The sequence below is a fragment of the Lepidochelys olivacea genome, assembly GCF_965140295.1.
Source record: "Lepidochelys olivacea isolate rLepOli2 genome assembly, chromosome: 1".
NCBI lineage: Eukaryota > Metazoa > Chordata > Testudines > Cheloniidae > Lepidochelys > Lepidochelys olivacea.
Window position 1 is genome coordinate 4657776 of NC_140411.1, and position 20809 is coordinate 4678584.

A 20809-nucleotide genomic window follows, 5' to 3' on the forward strand; every position below is an offset into this window, starting at 1 on the left:
GCAAACTGTGTCTTGCAGCCATTTCAGCCTAGCAATGTCTCTGGCTCTTTAATGTCCTGCCATCTGCCCTATGTGTGGGAATGTTGTCACAAGATATGGGAGCAAAGCCTGTTTTCAATTCATCATAGCAGTGTGCCACTTTATATTGCCCAGGCAGTTGTAATATCCAGTACATTAGCCTCTGACATTCATTGCCACCTTGTAGAGGCCAAATGACAGGATGTTGAACTGATGCAAGCCGAAGGGCATGGAAAAGGCTTTCTTCTCTCAGGATTCTGAAATCAAAGGTGCTTCCCAGTATCCCTTTGTGCAGTCTAAAGAGGATATGTATCTATCATCTCTGAACTGTTCTAATCGATCTTCTAGTCTCTGGATCGATAAGCATGAAATTTCAATACTGTGTTGATCTTTCCAAAATCAATGCAGAAATGGGTTTTTCTATCCTGCATCAGAGCTAGTACCATGCGTTTCTCTGTTCATTCTGTGATTCCATCACTCCCAAGGCCAAAATGACCTCGAGTTCATCTCACACGGTATCCCAAATATTATGGGAGATACAGCCACAGTGTTTGCCTGATGTTTTGCCGTGGGGCCATTTGAGTGTGGTGGAATTTTAGGTAGATATGCCCTGCTGGGGCAAGAACACAGTGGTAAAGGAATCAAACAACTGCTACATCTTGATCTTTTGTTCAGTCTACAGTCCCTCCCCCATGCTTGTGTAACAGGTCCTTGGGGGCCTAATTTGGGCTCCAAACGGCATTAATTTGATGGGTTGTCACCTCCGGGGTGCAGTGGGAGTCATGGGAATTGCTGCACCCCTCTAATAACCCAGCAGGGCTGGCCCTTGTTCACACTGTTTTGCTGGTGATTCATGCTCTATCTCTCGAAACGACAGCAGATGGTGCCACACACCCAAACTGAGCTACCTGCAGGCTTACCTAAGCCACACAAGTACAAACAGCAGACATCTGGCATTAGAGGGCTTTTCCTTCACCCTCTCACCTGATTCTTGTCACACAGAGACAGAACAGAAGACCAGAAGTCCCAAGTGCAGACAATGTGTACCGTAAATCAGACACCACAAAACCTTGTTTCCCAGTGTCCCTTCTCAGCTCTGATGCCACAGAGCCTTGTTTCTCAGTGTCCTGACCTCCCCTCGCCTTGGCAGGCATAATTCTCTTGTCTGTTCCATTATACTAACAAATCCATCTGGCCAGGCAGAAATAACACACGCAGTGTCTTTGTCTGTTTGCCACACGCATTGGCAAAAGCTATAATAATATACAGATATAAGAGTGTCAAAAATCAAACAGGGAAGCAAACCCCAAAATTCTATCTCAGACAATGATACAGGCCTGAGTCTTATATTGTCACGAGCACTTCTAACACTCCACCTGATTTTTGTTTCTCTTTTCTTCTGGGACCCTCCTGCCCAGGTGTCCCGGGAAAGGCACAGGCCACACGGCGGCACATTTCCTGCTTGAGGTGGAATATGTCCATGCTCCCTTTACCCCCCTACCCCCTGTGCACTATGCGGTTCTGCACCGTCCCCCCTACGGGCATACTGCAAGGATTCCAGTTCAAGTCCCAGACTTCCCATAGCAGTGGGACTGAGAAGGTTGGGTCCCGGGAATCTGCTGGACTGTGGTGGAAGACCTACATCGCTTTATGGGTTACAATTAGCAGTTGTGCTTTATGGATCTGTACCCTCCTTAACCACCGCAGTACACATTGCAGAATTAGTATATGTAATAATAGGCCAATAGCCATAATAATCCACAGTTACACTTGAGCCCTGGCCATTGTAATGTTGTCCATCATTTGGGCCACCACCCGAAGCACTGCTTCTCGTCTTTGGACAGGGTTAAGATTCTTTTTACATCTTTGTCATAAATATAAAGGGAAGGGTAACCACCTTTCTGTATATGGTGCTATAAAATCCCTCTTGGCCAGGGGCAAAATCCTTTCACTTGTGAAGGGCTAAGAAGCTAAGGTAACCTCGCTGGCACCTGACCCAAATGACCAATGAAGGGACAAGATACTTTCAAATCTGGAGGAGGGGGAGTTTTTTTTCTCTGTCTGTGTGATACCTTTGCTGAACAGATCAAGGATGCAAGCCCTTCAACTCCTGTAAAGTTAGTAAGTAATCTAGCTAGAATATGCATTAGGTTTTCTTTGTTTTGGCTTTTAAGATTGCTGGGCCGGAGAAAATGTGTATTCCTGTTTTTGTGTCTTTTTGTAACTTAAGGTTTTGCCTAGAGGGGTTCTCTATGTTTTGAATCTGACTGCCTGTAAGATTATCCATCTAGTCTGATCTTACAGAGTTGTTCTCTTATCTTTTTGTTGTTGTTGTTCTTCTCATAAAGTTCTGATTTTTAAGAATCTGACTGGGTTTTTTCGGTCTTAAAAATCCAAGGCTGGTCTGTGCTCATCTTGTTTATTCTCAATCCTCCACAGGAAAGGGTGTGTAAAGGCTTGGGGGGATATTTTTGGGAAATAGGAACTCCAAGTGGTCCTTTCCCTGTTCTTTGTAATTGCTTGGTGGTGGCAGCGTTTTACCTAATCCAAGGGAAAAGACTTTGTGCCTTTGGGAAGTTTTAACCTAAGCTGGTAGAAATAAGTTTAGGGGGTTTTTCATGCAGGTCCCCACATCTGTACCCTAGAGTTCAGAGAGGGGAAGGAACCTTGACATGGTGGCAGAGCAGTGGGATCATTTTGAACCAGAAGCACAGCAGGATTTTAAAAGGTTTTGTACAAGGTGATTGCAGCTGCAGATTTGGTCTCTCTGCCTGCGGACAGAGCAGCTCCATAACAAAATGATTTTTTCTGTAGGCTGAGAACAGCTATCAGAGACAAAGGTATCAGGTTACAGCACAGCAAATTTTACAAGTTAGTTTTTTTTTTCTTTCTAACTCTCGGGTATAGCAGGTTAAAAACAGAGAGGTTAAGATGACAGAAAGCAATGCCCAAAGAAACTGGAGTTAGACAGATGGGAAGTAGAAGAGAGAGAAAAGGAACACCAGAGACTGGTCAAATAAATCTACTCCATAAGGAGGCAGAGGAGGCTGCCCACCAGAGAGCTATGGAGGCAGTGAGAGAGGGAAAGAAAGCCCAGGAGGCTGCCCACCAGGGAGTTATGGAGGCAAAAGAAAAAGAAATGAAGGAGACGGAAAAAGAGAGGAAGCATGCACTGGAGATAGAGAAGGTAAGGGCTCAGAAGAATATACCAAATAACCCTAACTATCCTTCCACAACAATCCACAAATGGGAGTGACTATGTCCACAGTATGATCAATACAGTGATATTGCTGAATATTTTCTCACCTTTGAGAGACTGTGCACACTCCATCAAATTCCTGATGCTCACAAAATGACCGCATTGATCACAACATTGACTGGAAGAGATCTGGACATATTCAATAAGATGCCTATTGATGAGGCTTCTGACTATGATAAGTTCAAGGATTTGGTTTTAAAACAATTTCAAGTTACACCTGAAACTTACAGAGTAAAATTTCGAACCCTTAAGAGAGGGCCTGGACTAACTAATGTGGCTTATGTAAACCAGATGACAGATCTGTTTGATAAATGGCTCAAAGGATGGGATGTAACTAGCTTTGGAGGAATGTGGGATTTGAAGATAGAGGAGCAATTCCTGAATATGTCCAAGGAAGATATAAAACAGTGTTTATCGGATCAGAAAATGGACTCAGCAGGAAGTCTTGCTTCTTACGCTGATCAATACGAGCAGTCACAGACGGCGTCAGATGCAGGGCAAACCGGAACAAAATGGGTGGAAGGAGGAGAGAGAAACAACCCAGGTCGCAGTTTGAGCCGATACCAGAAGGGACACCCCCGGACCACACCTTACTACTGGGGGCAGCCCAAGGCCACAGTGTTGCCGGCACCCAGTGCCCAGAGGCAAAGCAACAGCAGGGGTTTGTTGCCCGGTGTGCGTCACCCAATTAAAACAACGGGGTGGAGAAGCAGAAAAGTTTATTTGGAATTCCAAAGAAAGGTACAGGGAGAGAAATCTCAAATCCTGCACATCGGAGCAGGTCATTACACACACTTTTATATTCCTTAATGCTACTGTACTACACATCAGCCAATCAAAGCTTTGCACAAATACTCTGCCTTCCTTATATGGGTTACAACAATGTTTATTTCCTGCAACCTCTAACAAGCATTCCTAGCAACTTAAACAACCAGCACATCCTGTCTGACCTTGTAGCTGTCTCTCCTGTTATCTTTCACTTGGTGTCAGCAAACCTTACACTATAAGGCATTATCTACAACTGCAACATTGTTTTAACAGCAAAAGAGCTTACTCAAATCAGCCAGGCCTGAGTTCTACTAAGGGGGGTTGAAAAGAAGCCCTTAGGCCTACAGCAGGGAAACTTCCTCGACCCTAAGGGCCTTCCATCCCCTTGACTTAACTAGTGGCCATACCCTGGGGTCTCCAACACCAGCTACACTCCAAGGAACACTCCAGACAACTTATCATCCCACCACACCATTCAGAGCAGATGGAAACTGTGAGTGTGGATGGGAAAAAGGTTACAGCGTGGAGGGACACCGGAGTACAAGTGTCAGCTATCCATGCTTCCTTAGTGGACCCAAATTTAATCGACCCAGAGGTCCAAGTGATGATTCAATCCTTCAAGTCAAACTCTTTTGACTTGCCTACAGCCAAGTTCCAGTCCCCCATGCTGTTGAGGGAAGACTTGGCCAATCATGTGAAGCTAGCCAAGAGGGTGGGAATGGTTGCCAGCAACCAGGCTAAGCAAGCTGTCACACCTAGCTCTGTTCTGGAGATTTCTACGAGGACCCAGTCAGAGGTGTTGGAACCGGACCCCATGCCAGCGTCTCCCCTGCTGCTCATTGCTCTCGGCCGCTGTGTTACTTGTGGCATGGCCGGCATCCTCTATCCTGGCTTTGGCCCCACAGTTCCCTGCTGTAGCTCATTCCTGGCTCCCCATTGGCGCAGCTGGTCTGTGCCGATCCAGCTCCCAGTTCTGGTCTGCTCCAGCTGCAGCTCCCCACTCCGCCTCAGCACCGCTGATCTGCCTCTGGCCCAGCTTTGGCTGCTTCAGTGGCCCTTCTGGATCTGGTGGGGGTTGCCAGATTTCCACTGCATTAGTAGCTCAAAGTCACTTAACAACTCACTTGAAAGTAGCCCCATCACTTTCTCCAAACAAAGGTTTTTTTATTAACACATTTATCTATACATAAAATAACAGATGAAAGCTTTCGTTACATACCTACTACAGATTTGATTTAGAAAGAAAATTGACAAGCCCCAGCAGGAATCTGTCCACATTAGCAACACACCTATGAGATGCCACCTATGAGAGAACCCTGTTCACACAGAGACTAATGGAAAGTCACCTTGCATCAGAAAGCTGCAGTAGCAGCTAAGAGTTGGTAATGTAACAGTTACAGAAAAGCTGCGTGAGAGGGGACTAGGGGTTGGGCACTGACAAGTGATGCTGAAAGAAGTCAGGTGATGGTCAGAGAGAGGGAATTCAGCAAAGGAGAGAGCAGTGGTTGGTGATGGAGTGATGAGAGATTAGGTGAGAGGAACTTCTCAGACTGTGAACCTCCACAATGCTCGGTTCAGTCAAACTGGGACAATGCACCCTTGATTAACAAGAAGATAGCCTTTCCCCATCTTGTAACACAGACTTAAATTCAGTGTCCCAGACGATCACATTCTGCAGGTGTATTTGCCCACTTTGTCACGGAGCTCTTTGGTTTTGACTCCATAAATAATAGGATTGAACATGGGGGGGATGAGGAAACAGAGGTCGGCCAAGATGATGTGAACGTGGGGAGCAATGCCCTGACCGAACCGGTGCATGAGAGGGGAGAAGAGGCCTGGAGTATAAGACATCAGCATTACACAGATGTGAGCTGTGCAGGTATTGAAGATTTTCTGATGGGCTTTCATAGAATCATAGAATCATAGAATATCAGGGTTGGAAGGGACCCCAGAAGGTCATCTAGTCCAAAGCAGGACCAATTCCCAGTTAAATCATCCCAGCCAGGGCTTTGTCAAGCCTGACCTTACAAACCTCTAAGGAAGGAGATTCTACCACCTCCCTAGGTAACGCATTCCAGTGTTTCACCACCCTCTTAGTGAAAAAGTTTTTCCTAATATCCAATCTAAACCTCCCCCACTGCAACTTGAGACCATTACTCCTTGTTCTGTCATCTGCTACCATTGAGAACAGTCTAGAGCCATCCTCTTTGGAACCCCCTTTCAGGTAGTTGAAAGCAGCTATCAAATCCCCCCTCATTCTTCTCTTCTGCAGGCTAAACAATCCCAGCTCCCTCAGCCTCTCCTCATAACTCATGTGTTCCAGTCCCCTAATCATTTTTGTTGCCCTTCGCTGGACTCTCTCCAATTTATCCACATCCTTCTTGAAGTGTGGGGCCCAAAACTGGACACAGTACTCCAGATGAGGCCTCACCAATGTCGAATAGAGGGGAACGATCACGTCCCTCGATCTGCTCACTATGCCCCTACTTATACATCCCAAAATGCCATTGGCCTTCTTGGCAACAAGGGCACACTGCTGACTCATATCCAGCTTCTCGTCCACTGTCACCCCTAGGTCCTTTTCCGCAGAACTGCTGCCTAGCCATTCGGTCCCTAGTCTGTAGCTGTGCATTGGGTTCTTCCGTCCTAAGTGCAGGACCCTGCACTTATCCTTATTGAACCTCATCAGATTTCTTTTGGCCCAATCCTCCAATTTGTCTAGGTCCTTCTGTATCCTATCCGTCCCCTCCAGTGTATCTACCACTTCTCCCAGTTTAGTATCATCCGCAAATTTGCTGAGAGTGCAATCCACACCATCCTCCAGATCATTTATGAAGATATTGAACAAAACCGGCCCCAGGACCGACCCTTGGGGCACTCCACTTGATACCAGCCGCCAACTAGACATGGAGCCATTGATCACTACCCGTTGAGCCCAACAATCTAGCCAGCTTTCTACCCACCTTATAGTGCATTCATCCAGCCCATACTTCCTTAACTTGCTGACAAGAATACTGTGGGAGACCATGTCAAAAGCTTTGCTAAAGTCAAGAAACAATACATCCACTGCTTTCCCTTCATCCACAGAACCAGTAATCTCATCATAAAAGGTGATTAGATTAGTCAGGCATGACCTTCCCTTGGTGAATCCATGCTGGCTGTTCCTGATCACTTTCCTCTCATGCAAGTGCTTCAGGATTGATTCTTGGAGGACCTGCTCCATGATTTTTCCAGGGAGTGAGGTGAGGCTGACTGGCCTGTAGTTCCCTGGATCCTCCTTCTTCCCTTTTTTAAAGATTGGCACTACATTAGTTACATTACATTAGAGGCTGCTCAGCAGCTCTCCAACACCACTTTTTACAAGCCATTACCCTCTGATCCCACTGAGAGTTACCAAAAGAAACTACAGCATTTGCTCAAGAAATTCCCTGAAAAAGCACAAGAACAAATCCGCACAGACACACCCCTGGAACCCCGACCTAGGGTATTCTATCTGCTATCCAAGATCCATAAACCTTGAAATCCTGGGCGCCCCATCATCTCAGGCATTGGCACCTTGACAGTAGGATTGTCTGGCTATGTCGACTCCCTCCTCAAGCCCTAAGCTACCAGCACTCCCAGCTACCTTCGAGACACCACTGACTTCCTGAGGAAACTACAATCCATCAGTGATCTTCCTGAAAACACCATCCTGGCCACTATGGATGTAGAAGCCCTCTACACCAACATTCCACACAAAGATGGACTACAAGCCATCAGGAACAATATCCCCGATAATGTCCTGGCACATCTGGTGGCTGAACTTTGTGACTTTGTCCTTACCCATAACTATTTCACATTTGGGGACAATGTATACCTTCAAATCAGCGTCACTGCTATGGGTACCCGCATGGCCCCACAGTATGCCAACATTTTTATGGCTGACTTAGAACAACGCTTCCTCAGCTCTCGTCCCCTAATGCCCCTACTCTACTTGCGCTATATTGATGACATCTTCATCATCTGGACCCATGGAAAAGAAGCCCTTGAGGAATTCCACCATGATTTCAACAATTTCCATCCCACCATCAACCTCAGCCTGGACCAGTCCACACAAGAGATCCACTTCCTGGACACTATGGTGCTAATAAGCTATGGTCACATAAACACCACCCTATACCGGAAACCTACTGACTGCTATTCCTACCTACATGCCTGAGCTTTCACCCAGACCACACCACACGATCCATTGTCTACAGCCAAGCTCTACGATACAACCGCATTTGCTCCAACCCCTCAGACAGAGACAAACACCTACCAGATCTCTATCAAGCATTCTTGCAACTACAATACCCACCTGTTGAAATGAAGAAACAGATTGACAGAGCCAGAAGAATTCCCAGAAGTCACCTACTACAGGACAGGCCTAACAAAGAAAATAGCAGAACGCCACTAGCCGTCACCTTCAGCCCCCAACTAAAACCTCTCCAATGCATCATCAAGGATCTACAACCTATCCTGAAGGATGACCCATCACTCTCACAAATCTTGGGAGACAGGCGAGTACTTGCTTACAGACAGCCCCCCAACCTGAAGCAAATACTCACCAGCAACCACACACCACACAACAGAACCACTAACCCAGGAACCTATCCTTGCAACAAAGCCTGTTGCCGACTGTGCCCACATATCTATTCAGGGGACACCATCACAGGGCTTAATAACATCAGCCACATTATCAGAGGCTCGTTCACCTGCACATCTACCAATGTGATAAATGCCATCATGTGCCAGCAATGCCCCTCTCCCATGTACATTGGACAAACTGGACAGTCTTTATGTAAAAGAATAAATGGAAACAAATCAGATGTCAAGAATTATAACATTTATAAACCAGTCGGAGAACACTTCAAACTCTCTGGTCACTCGATTTCTGATCTCCGAGTGACTATCCTTCAACAAAAAACCTTGAAAACAGACTCCAAAGAGAGACTGCTGAATTGGAATTAATGTGCAAATTGGATACAATTAACTTAGGCTTGAATAGAGACTGGGAGTGGTTGAGTCATTATATTAAGTAAAATTATTTCCCCTGGTTTATTCCTTCCTCCCTCCCCCCCCCACTGTTCCTCAGATGTTCTTGTTAACTCCTGGAAATGTGCTGGAAATGGCCCACCTTGATTATCACTTCAAAAGGTTTTCTCTCCCCACATCCCACTCTCCTGCTGGTAATAGCTCATCTTAAGTGATCACTTTCCTTAACAATGTATATTTTTTTATGGTCTGTGTGTATATATAAAAAGAAAAGGAGTACTTGTGGCACCTTAGAGACTAACCAATTTATTTGAGCATAAGCTTTCGTGAGCTACAGCTCACTTCATTGGATGCATAGTGTGGAAAGTGTAGAAGATCTTTTTATACACACAAATCATGAAAAAATACTTTTCTTTTTGCGAATACAGACTAACATGGCTGCTACTCTGAAACCTTCTTTTATTATGTGAAGGAATAAAAAAACCCACTTCTATATTCACTATCTACACACCTGTCACAGTTTTATAGATCTATATCATATTCCTCTTAGTCATAAGAATGGCCATACTGGGTCAGATCAAAGGTCCATCTAGCACCATATCCTGTTTTCTTACAGCGGCTAATGCCAGGTGCTTCAGAGGGAATGAACTGAACAAGTAAAGATCAAGTGATCTATCCCCTGTCACCCATTCACAGCTTCTGGCAAAGAAAGGCTATGGACTCTATCCCAGCCCATCCTGATTAATACACCTTGACAGACCGATCCTCAAGGAACTCTTTGGACCTCTCCTGTGGAACTCTTAGCCAGAGGACGCTGTGAACACCAAGAATATAATTGGTGCATACTGCCTTTATGCCTTTAACAGGCTGAGTCCCACTGAATGTGGATGGACATTGGGCACCTAACGCACATCTCCTTCCACCCTCCCTGTTCTAAATACAGCCTGTGGAATTACTCTAGCAGTCCCCAGGCTTCAGGGCAGATGCTGATCATTGAAGGGGGCTCAGGTAGCTGCTCCTGCCCATGACACGATACTGCACTATGGGGGTTTATGACTAAGGAGGGGCAATCTGTGTCGCCCATTGTCAGAAAGAAGTTATCAGATCAGAGTGCCTGCTAATCTGTGTTTGAAACATGGATGTGCGAGAGCCTTTCCATGTGCATGTCTTGTTCTGAGAGATTCAGAGCAGGGCTCATCATTCTGGAGGAGGAGGAGGAGATGCTCAGATTCTGTGATGATAGGCAGAAGCGCAGAAATTCTGATAAATAAATGAGTACATCTAACAATTTGCTCTTCGTTTTCTCTCCAGGGATTCAGTAGTGACAGACCACTGTATTGAGACTGCAAGACTCATTTTGCCCTAATGATCTAAGCCTCTGGTATTAGAGTATAATTGCTTCACTCCCGAAGGAAGCTCTCAGGGTCAATTTTCTGCTCTTCTCACAGAGCCGAGAGAATTGTCTGGGACTCCTGGCCAACCTGAGAGTCTGCAGGGACTGTACAGGGGAATCATAAAGTTTGCTGTCCAGCACACTGAGTGTCAGACATGTGAGATTCATATGCTGATTCTCAGGGCTTTGCCTTCCTGTTGCTGTAAGGAGATTTCCTCTCTCTGCTCAACGGGACTGTGGTGAGTCACCTGTTTCTGCATTAAAGTTAGTGCTAAGGGCTTGGGAAGGGTTTCAGGGTTAAAGTCAAGAACCATCTGGGCAGAAATTCAGCAGCACAGTGTCTTGAACTGTTTAGTATTGTCAGAAAAACGAAGGGATTTACCTTGTAAATTTGGATTTCCTAAATTGTAAATTTTAGACAAATATTAGAGTGACCTAGAGAAATTGGAGGATTGGGCCAAAAGAAATCTGATGAGGTTCAACAAGGACAAGTGCTGAGCCCTGCCCTTAGGAAGGAGGAATCCCACGCACCGCAACAGGCTGGGGACCGACTGGCTAAGCAGCAGTTCTGCAAAAAAGTTCTGTGGCACCTTCACAAGTTCTCCTTTTCTTTTCTTTTTCTTTCCTTGTAGTGAGTCTTGTCCTCTCCAGAATCAGAGATGCAGGGGCGCAGAGAGAGACAACACCTCTCCCGCCTTCAAAAAACTGTTATCCTGATTCATTTAAACCTCTAAGCATGTGAGTTTGAGGACTAACATGGCTGCTACTCTGAAAAATAAAAGTGTGATTCTGGGGGAAAGGAAACCATGCTAAGTTGGAAATCTCACCAGGGAAGGTCCAGGAACACACAGTGTGTGTGTTTTGGGGATGAGAGTTTGTGCAGTATCCAGATCACAGTGGCACAGAGTCTTGAAGCTGGGTGAAATAGGGAATGAATATCCTGCCTAATGCACAGACCAAAGAGGCGTAACAAGGCCTCCTGGGGCAGTGGTGGTGTCTCAGACCGTAACGCAATGTGGAGCAAACTGAAACAGATTGTCTCTGACACCTTCCCACACCCGGACCCTCCCTCCTCATGTGAGTAACCCCACTACAGCCTCGCAGTAACGTCAGCAATTACCAGCACAGAAAAGCAGCCTCAGGAAGGGGTGTCCAGGTTTCTAATGGGCTGCAATACATTAAAGCTTTGTGTCATTTTGGGGAAGAGTTTCTCATGCTGGCTCCTTTTAGTCTCCATGTTCTCTCTCCCTCCCATCCGGTCTGTCCCTCTCTCCTTCCCTGCACAGGCCGAGCAGCTGTTGGTTTCCCTTTGCCCACTGAGAGGCCCCCTTTTCCCTGTTGCAGCCAGGCACTGAATTTAACCTAGTCTGAGGAGATATTTCTGTGAGCTGTTGCCGTGGGATCTGGCACCTGGTTTTGGTCCTGGATGAGGGGTATCACTGTGTGGCAGGGTGGAGATTGTGAGGACGGGGTACCTACATTGGCAGGCAGGCACTGATGGGCGTTATGGGAGTGGGGTGTACAGAGCCAGGTGGGTTTTGGGAGCAGGGAGGTAGGTGTACACACCTGTGGGGTGGTGGGCCTTGACAGCAGAATGTACATGGACAGGTGGGCAGTGCTGCTGAAATAATTTTTGCTTTGTGATTGTTAATCCAAGGACAGTGCTGGGACCTTTCTTGGCTCTGGGTGCATTTGTGTGCGTTTGTGGTGGGGGTGGGGTGGGGGTCTTAGGTTCTCTTTGTCCTGGCAAGGCACAGAACTGCAGCCTGGGTGTCACAACCTTTATTCAGTTTTGTTTCCAACTATTGTTTTTGTTATGTAACTTCAGGCATGTCCCCAGTGGAAAGAGCCATTGTTTTTAGTGTGACACTGCATGCCATATTCTTCATAGTGATATTATTTTGATATGGTTATAGCATAATTATGATATATTTTATGCAAGATGGCTCATGTAAGATGTAATTGGAAAAGTTATGATCTTCTGAATATGATTATCCTATTTCTATGCATGTACCATTTTTTATCTGAAATTATGAATATTGTCTTCATATCAGTATTTCAAATGTAGTTATACCTGAGTAATGCCCACTAGGCAAGGTGCTTTCAGTTTAGATAGCTGAGTGGGAAGGGCCTATTCAGGTCATTGAGCCAATAGGGAAAATGGTAGACCTTTGGAGAAACTTATCTCCCATCTGGTGAGCTTTTCTGGCCCAGGGCAGGGCAGGACATACAGCTCTAAGGTCCTAGGATACTGGTGGTTATTTTGGTTATAATCTCTCTACTGTTGGTTTATGCAGTGGCTAGTTAGAGAGCCTTCAAGTATCTAAATCTGGGTGTGTCCCTGCCCGTGTGAATGCTGGTGAAGGTGAAGTTCCGTGTGCTGGTCTGCATCTTGACCAAGAAGCACATTGAGAGAGGGAGCCCAGGCTGGTGAATCAGAAGGCACAGTGGTACCACAGTTCCAGGTGGCATCTTGGGTGGCAACCTGTCACACTTGGCTCCTCAGCTGCTAAATCTCCCATCATAGAAGAATCATAGAATATTAGGGCTGGAAGAAAACTCAGGAGGTCATCTAGTCCAATCCCATGAGCAAAGCAGGATCAACCCCAACTAAATTATCTCAGCCAGGGCGTTGTCAAGCTGGGACTTAAAAACCTCTAAGGATGGAGATTCCACCACCTCCCTAGGTAACCCATTCCAGTGCTTCACCATCCTCCTAGTGAAACAGTGTTTCCTAATATCCAACTTAGACCTCCCCACTGCAAGTTGAGATCATTGATCCTTGTTCTGTCATCTGGTACTACTGAGAACTGTCTAGATCCATCCTCTTTGGAACCCCCTTTCAGGGAGTTGAAAGCAGCTATCAAATCCCCCCTCATTCTTCTCTTCCACAGACTAAACAATCCCAGTTCCCTCAGCCTCTCCTCATAAGTCATGTGTTCCAGTCCCCTAGTCATTTGTCACATGATTACAGACATGAAAGTTGTGATATTACAACAAAAAAACTTCAAATCCAGACTCCAGCGAGAGACTGCTGAATTGGAATTCATTTGGAAATTGGATACAATTAACTTAGGCTTGAATAGAGACTGGGAGTGGCTAAGTCATTATGCAAGGTAACCTATTTCCCCTTGTTTTTTCCTACCCCCCCCAGACATTCTTGTTAAACCCTGGATTTGTGCTGGAAATGGCCCACCTTGATTATCATACACATTGTAAGGAGAGTGGTCACTTTAGATAAGCTATTACCAGCAGGAGAGTGGGGTGGGGGGAGGTTTTTTCATGCTTTGTGTGTATAAAAAGATCTTCTACACTTTCCACAGTATGCATCCGATGAAGTGATCTGTAGCTCACGAAAGCTTATGCTCAAATAAATTGGTTAGTCTCTAAGGTGCCACAAGTACTCCTTTTCTTTTTGTGAATACAGACTAACATGGCTGCTACTCTGAAACTAATCATTTGTGTTGCCCTCCGCTGGACTCTTTCCAGTTTTTCCACATCCTTCTTGTAGTGTGGGACCCAAAACTGGACACAGTACTCCAGATGTGGCCTCACCAGTGGTGAATAGAGGGGAATAATCACTTCCCTCAATGTGCTGGCAATGCTTCTACTAATGCAGACCAATATGCTGTTAGCCTTCTTGGCAACAAGGGCACACTTCTGACTCATATCCAGCTTCTTGTCGACTGTAATCCCCAGATCCTTTTCTGCAGAACTGCTGCTTAGCCAGTCGGTCCCCAGCCTGTTGCGGTGCGTGGGATTCTTCTGTCCTAAGTGCAGGACTCTGCACTTGTCCTCTGCACTGACACCTGGGGCACTCCGCTTGAAACCAGCCGCCCACTAGCCATTGAGGCATTGATCATTCTCTGACCCCCTGTCCGTATCCTCCTTCCCCATCGCAAGCTGACCCAATTCCAAGAGCATGCTGGTTGCCAGTGTCTTTTCCATACTCTCCAGTCATCCCTGACTCCTACAACCTCCGAGCTGCCCCATATTCCCCACGGCTCTTGGTGAGATATATCACACACTAGTGACAAATGCAAAGGCAGGCATCTGTGTGGCTTCTCTTGTTACACCAGTACACAACACATGGTGCTTCAAGGGCTGTGACACAGAAACTACTCACAAGTTGTGAAATTTGCACATTATATAATGAGATTGGGCAACTCTGGGATATGTGAGGGCCTAGATAAATACAGCTGCCATGTGCACAAACCACTGGTAGCTGACTGAAACAGTGGGGCACTAGGACAGAGATATTCAATCCAGGATGCTCTGGGACCATTTACTAGACAGCTCCATTAGTCATTCATGGTGAGGGTTGTCAATTCATTCCTCAGACCGGAGATTTTATTGGCTCAAGTCATTATTTTTTTCACTAATGCATTCATCCATGCAGTACCTCATGGGATCCCTCAGCCCTGCGAAATATACATTTCCAAGGGGCCGCAGTCACATAAGATTTTCTCCTCAGAGGGCTAAATGCAACATGGTCACAAATAGAAAAACTGCCTTCAGTAAACTCAGCCATGAGCTTGCACAGGTAATATCTCCAGCTGACTCCTGGGGACATATTCAGCAATTCCAAGGGCAGAAGGGACCATTGTGATCCTCTAGCCTGTTTAACAGAGGCCTGTATAATATAACCCCGAAAGTATTCCTAGAGCAGATCTTTTAGAGAAACATCCAGCCTTCATTTAAAAATTCTCAGTGGTGAAGAATCCACCAAGACCTTTGGTAACGTGTTCCAGTGGTTAATTAGTCTCACCATTTAAAAATGTCCACCTTATTTCCAGTCAGAATTCCTTTAACTTCAACATCCAGCCATTGAATCCTCTTACACCTCCGTATACGAACCTGAAAAGCATATTATTATATATTGATTCCCCGTGTAGGTAATTATTGACTGTTATCAAGTCATCCCTTGACATCTTTGTTAAATGAAATAGATTAAGATCTTTAAGTCTATCACTATAATCAGGTTTTCTAATCTTTTACTAATTCTTGTGATTCTTTTCTGAACATAGCCCCAGACAAAGCTGGGTGCCTGCAAGAAAATGTCTCAACAAAAGACACAAGGGGCGTAACAGAGGTGCAGGCCTGTAACCCTAAATACCAAGACCCTTGTGCCCTTTGTGCCCATTCCGTTAAGCGCAAATTCATAGCCCAGCATGATAATGTCTTTTTCCATGGGAGAATCTTAGCTCCTTTCCAACATAGGAATGGCATTGTGGATCAGACCTATGGTCTAGTCCGTTGTCCTCTCTCTGGCAGTGACAGCCCCAGGTGCTGCTGTAACAAGATATAAGGAACCCAGGCGTAGGTGGATAGGGGGATGACATAACCAGCTTGAGGATGTCACCAAAATGCAGTATAAGGCAGGTTTTCCAATCATTTAATAATTAATTGATGTGGAAAAAGCTAATGTACTCAATGCTTTTTTTGCCTCTGTTTTCACTAACAAGGTCAGCTCCCAGACTGCTGCGCTGGGCATCACAAAATGGTGAAGAGATGGCCAGCCCTCTGTGGAGATAGAGGTGGTTAGGGACTATTTAGAAAAGCTGGACGTGCACAAGTCCATGGGGCCGGACGAGTTGCATCCGAGAGTGCTGAAGGAATTGGCGGCTGTGATTGCAGAGCCATTGGCCATTATCTTTGAAAACTCATGGCGAACCGGGGAAGTCCCGGATGACTGGAAAAAGGCTAATGTAGTGCCAGTCTTTAAAAAAGGGAAGAAGGAGGATCCTGGGAACTACAGGCCAGTCAGCCTCACTTCAGTCCCTGGAAAAATCATGGAGCAGGTCCTCAAAGAATCAATCCTGAAGCACTTGCATGAGAGGAAAGTGATCAGGAACAGCCAGCATGGATTCACCAAGGGAAGGTCATGCCTGACTAATCTAATCGTCTTTTATGATGAGATTACTGGTTCTGTGGATGAAGGGAAAGCAGTGGATGTATTGTTTCTTGACTTTAGCAAAGCTTTTGACACGGTCTCCCACAGTATTCTTGTCAGCAAGTTAAGGAAGTATGGGCTGGATGAATGCACTATAAAGTGGGTAGAAAGCTGGCTAGATTGTCGGGCTCAACGGGTAGTGATCAATGGCTCCATATCTAGTTGGCAGCCGGTATCAAGTGGAGCACCCCAAGGGTCGGTCCTGGGGCCGGTTTTGTTCAATATCTTCATAAATGATCTGGAGGATGGTGTGGATTGCACTCTCAGCAAATTTGCGGATGATACTAAACTGGGAGGAGTGGTAGATACGCTGGAGGGAAGGGATAGGATACAGAAAGACCTAGACAAATTGGAGGATTGGGCCAAAAGAAATCTGATGAGGTTCAATAAGGATAAGTGCAGGGTCCTGCACTTAGGACGGAAGAACCCAATGCACAGCTACAGACTAGGGACCGAATGGCTAGGCAGCAGTTCTGCGGAAAAGGACCTAGGGGTGACAGTGGACGAGAAGCTGGATATGAGTCAGCAGTGTGCCCTTGTTGCCAAGAAGGCCAATGGCATTTTGGGATGGATAAGTAGGGGCATAGCGAGCAGATCGAGGGACGTGATCGTTCCCCTCTATTCGACATTGGTGAGGCCTCATCTGGAGTACTGTGTCCAGTTTTGGGCCCCACACTTCAAGAAGGATGTGGATAAATTGGAGAGAGTCCAGCGAAGGGCAACAAAAATGATTAGGGGACTGGAACACATGAGTTATGAGGAGAGGCTGAGGGAGCTGGGATTTTTTAGCCTGCAGAAGAGAAGAATGAGGGGGGATTTGATAGCTGCTTTCAACTACCTGAAAGGGGGTTCCAAAGAGGATGGCTCTAGACTGTTCTCAATGGTAGCAGATGACAGAACGAGGAGTAATGGTCTCAAGTTGCAGTGGGGAAGGTTTAGATTGGATATTAGGAAAAACTTTTTCACTAAGAGGGTGGTGAAACACTGGAATGCGTTACCTAGGGAGGTGGTAGAATCTCCTTCCTTAGAGGTTTGTAAGGTCAGGCTTGACAAAGCCCTGGCTGGGATGATTTAACTCGGAATTGGTCCTGCTTTGAGCAAGGGGTTGGACTAGATGACCTTCTGGGGTCCCTTCCAACCCTGATATTCTATGATTCTATGATTCTATGAATTGTTCTGACTCTTCTCTGAACCCTCTTCAACATATCAACACCCATCTTTAATCATGGACACCAAAACTTGACAGAGGATTCCAGCCGCAGTCACACCATTAGCAAATATAGAGCTAAAATAAATTCTCTACCTCTCCTTAGATTCCCCTACTTAATATCCAAGGATCATATTGGTTCGTTGGCCACATGGTCACACTGGGAGCTCATGTTTAGCTAATTATCCCTTCATGCCCCCAAATCTTCTACATAGTCTTGGTGCTTCCCACGTGTGTCCCCCATCAGGTAAGCATCATTTACACTCATTTTTCCTATATGCAGGTATCTACACAGCTATTTTAGAGTACATTGTTTCTTCAGACCAGTTTCCCAACCAATCCAGATTGCTCTGAAACAATGACCTGTCCTCTTTATTTTTTACAATCTCTCAATGTTTGTGTAATCTGCAAATTTCAGTTATCTTCAGGAATGGGAAGGGTTAGCAACTGAGTGGCTACCAAGACTCTGCTTACACTTGTCAGTTAACAACTGTATCTTCTGTCTCAGACAAAGCTGGGTGCCTGCACGAAAGTGTCTCACCAAAAACAAACAAACAAAAAAACCAAGGATAGTAACAGAGATGCGGGCCTGTAGCCCTAAATACCAATACCCCTGTGCCCTTCCATAGACCAGCATGATAATGTCTGTTTCCATGAGGGAAGTGTGGCTCTTTTCCAACAGAGGAACTGCATCGTGGATCTGACCTGTGGTCCATCTGGTCCAGTGTCCTTCTCTGATAGAGACAGCCCCACAAGCTGCAGAACAGCCAGTGATTGGTTTTTACCCTGAAACATGTGAGTGGATAGGTTTTCTAAAATATTTATTTAGTTGTAACTATTGCAGCTGGATAGTCTTACTGTCCATACAAATGTCCCTCCCCTTCCTGATTTTTACATAGTTCACAGCTCAACTATCTCTTGTGGCAATGCGTTCCTCGGTCTAGTTAGGCACTGAATAAAGAAAAATCCTTTTTTATCTTTTTTGAATTTGCCACAATTCTGTTTAATTGAATGTCCACTTGATCTTGTGTTATGAAACAGGGAGAACACATTCTGGATCTGTTCTATACCAGAATGTATTTTACAGACTTTTCTCATATCCCCACTAATTCATCTCATTTGTAAGGTAACAATCGCAGTCTTTTCAACCTCTCTCCTTATGCGAGTTTCCTTGGTCTTTGAATCTTCTGATTGCCCCTGCCTAAACCCTTCTCGTTCTGCAATATCCTGTGACGGGGTGCCTAGTACTACACAGAAGAGTCTAGAGGAGAGTGAAACGTTGAGTCAATGACCTCATGGCATTGTATTTTCTGTATGATTCTTCATTGCACTCCTCCTGGATCCTAATATTTTGTTCAATTTCTGTGTGTGATTGCACTGTGAGAAGGGTCACACAGCTGTGTACCATAACACCCAGGTCCCTGTCCTGAGTTCATACAGTTAAATTAGAACTTTGTTAGGTGTTTGAGGAGTTCAAGTTTTTCCCTCCAATGGGCATACATGCTGCAGGTATCTACATTCAAGTTCATCTGCCATCATACTGCCCATTCACCTGGCTTGGTGATCTCCCTGTGAGGACATCTCTGGACTTGACTCTGACCTAAATAATTTGGTGTCATCTGTAAATATTTGCAACTCACTGCTCATCTCCCTTTCTAGACTGGTAATAACTACAACATATTTACTGTACTATGTGTAATAAAGTATGTAACCCACTTCATTATGTTTCCCTACCATTACAGGCACCTTGAGCATTTCTGAACCTGATCGATGCATCGACCACCTCATGGCAGGAATCAACCTCACACACTCTGTCTCTTCATCATTCATCCTAACAGGCATCCCTGGCCTGGAAGCTGAGCACCTATGGATGTCCATCCCTTTCTCTACATTTTACTTTATTGGAATGTTGGGAAATTTCACACTTCTGTTTGTCATAGGCAAAAACCAGACCCTGCACAAGCCAATGTACCTGCTGCTCTGCATGCTGGCACTCACAGACATTGGCACGACTACTTCCATCATGCCGAAGGCACTGTTTATATTTTGGTTCAATTTAAAAGTTATTACTGTGGGTGGCTGCCTCACCCAGATGTTCTTCCTTCACGCGGTTTCTGCTCTGCACTCAGCCATACTCATGGCTATGGCCTTTGATCGCTACGTTGCCATATGTCACCCTCTGAGATACTCCACGATCCTCACCAACACACGCATAGCTATGTTAGGGCTCATAGGTTTGATAAGAGCTGTTCTCCTAGTACTTCCCCTGCCCCTGATTCTAAGCAGGCAGCCATTCTGTGCCAACCGCATTATCCCCCACACGCACTGTGAGCACATAGCTGTGGTGAAGATGTCGTGTGCGGACACCACTGTCAACAGGACATATGGCTTGATGGTGGCCTTTGTAGTCATGGGGTCAGACCTGATGCTCATTGCCGTGTCCTACAGTCTGATCACCAGGGCCGTCCTAAGAATCTCCTCCAAGAAAGCCCATCAGAAAGCTCTTAATACCTGCACAGCCCACATCTGTGTGATGCTGACATCTTATACGTCCGTCCTCTTCACCATTCTGACACATCGCTTCGGTCAGGCCATCCCTCCCCATGTTCACATCATCTTGGCTGACCTCTTCTTCCTTGTCCCTCCCGTGCTCAACCCTATCATTTATGGGGTCAAAACCAAAGAGCTTCGTGACAAAGTGGGCAAATACACCTGCAGAAGGTGATCAGCTGGGGCCACTGAATTTAAACCTGCCAGACAAGAGTGGGAAAGGAGCTCTCCCTGGTAACCAAGGATGCTATCTTCTAGTTTGGCTGTTCTCAGCATTGTGGAAGTTCACAGTCTGAGAAGTTCCTCACACCTAACATTTTATCACTCCATCACAAAGCTCTGCTCTGCACAAACCTCTCTGTTACTAAATTCTCTCTCTCTGATCATCACCTGATCTCCTTCAGCATCGCTTGTCAGCCCCCAACCCCACCCACCCTTACAGTGCTAAAGTCTATTGTGCTCAGCCCATCGTGACCTAGATTGGCCAGTATGTCATTTTTGTGATTGTTTTGTGGAGACCTTGAACTGTTGGAGCAACAGGGTTGAGTTTTGTCTATAGTTCACTGGCCTCATACTCAGAACAACCAAGTAGAGCCCTTTTGGATTGAAGGTCTCAAACACATGGATGCTCCTCGGGACAAAGACTTT

The 20809-nt window shown here is 45.7% G+C and overlaps 1 protein-coding gene across 1 annotated transcript; it reads left to right on the forward strand.

Annotated features, from left to right (window-relative positions):
* Nucleotides 1–19397: 19397 nt before the first annotated feature.
* LOC311515427 (olfactory receptor 52P1-like) lies at nt 19398–20336 on the forward strand (the record flags this gene model as incomplete). Its single annotated transcript, XM_084618471.1, has 1 exon — nt 19398–20336. The coding sequence occupies one exon, from the start codon at nt 19398–19400 to the stop codon at nt 20334–20336; it is 939 nt and encodes a 312-aa protein (XP_084474597.1).
* Nucleotides 20337–20809: the final 473 nt, after the last annotated feature.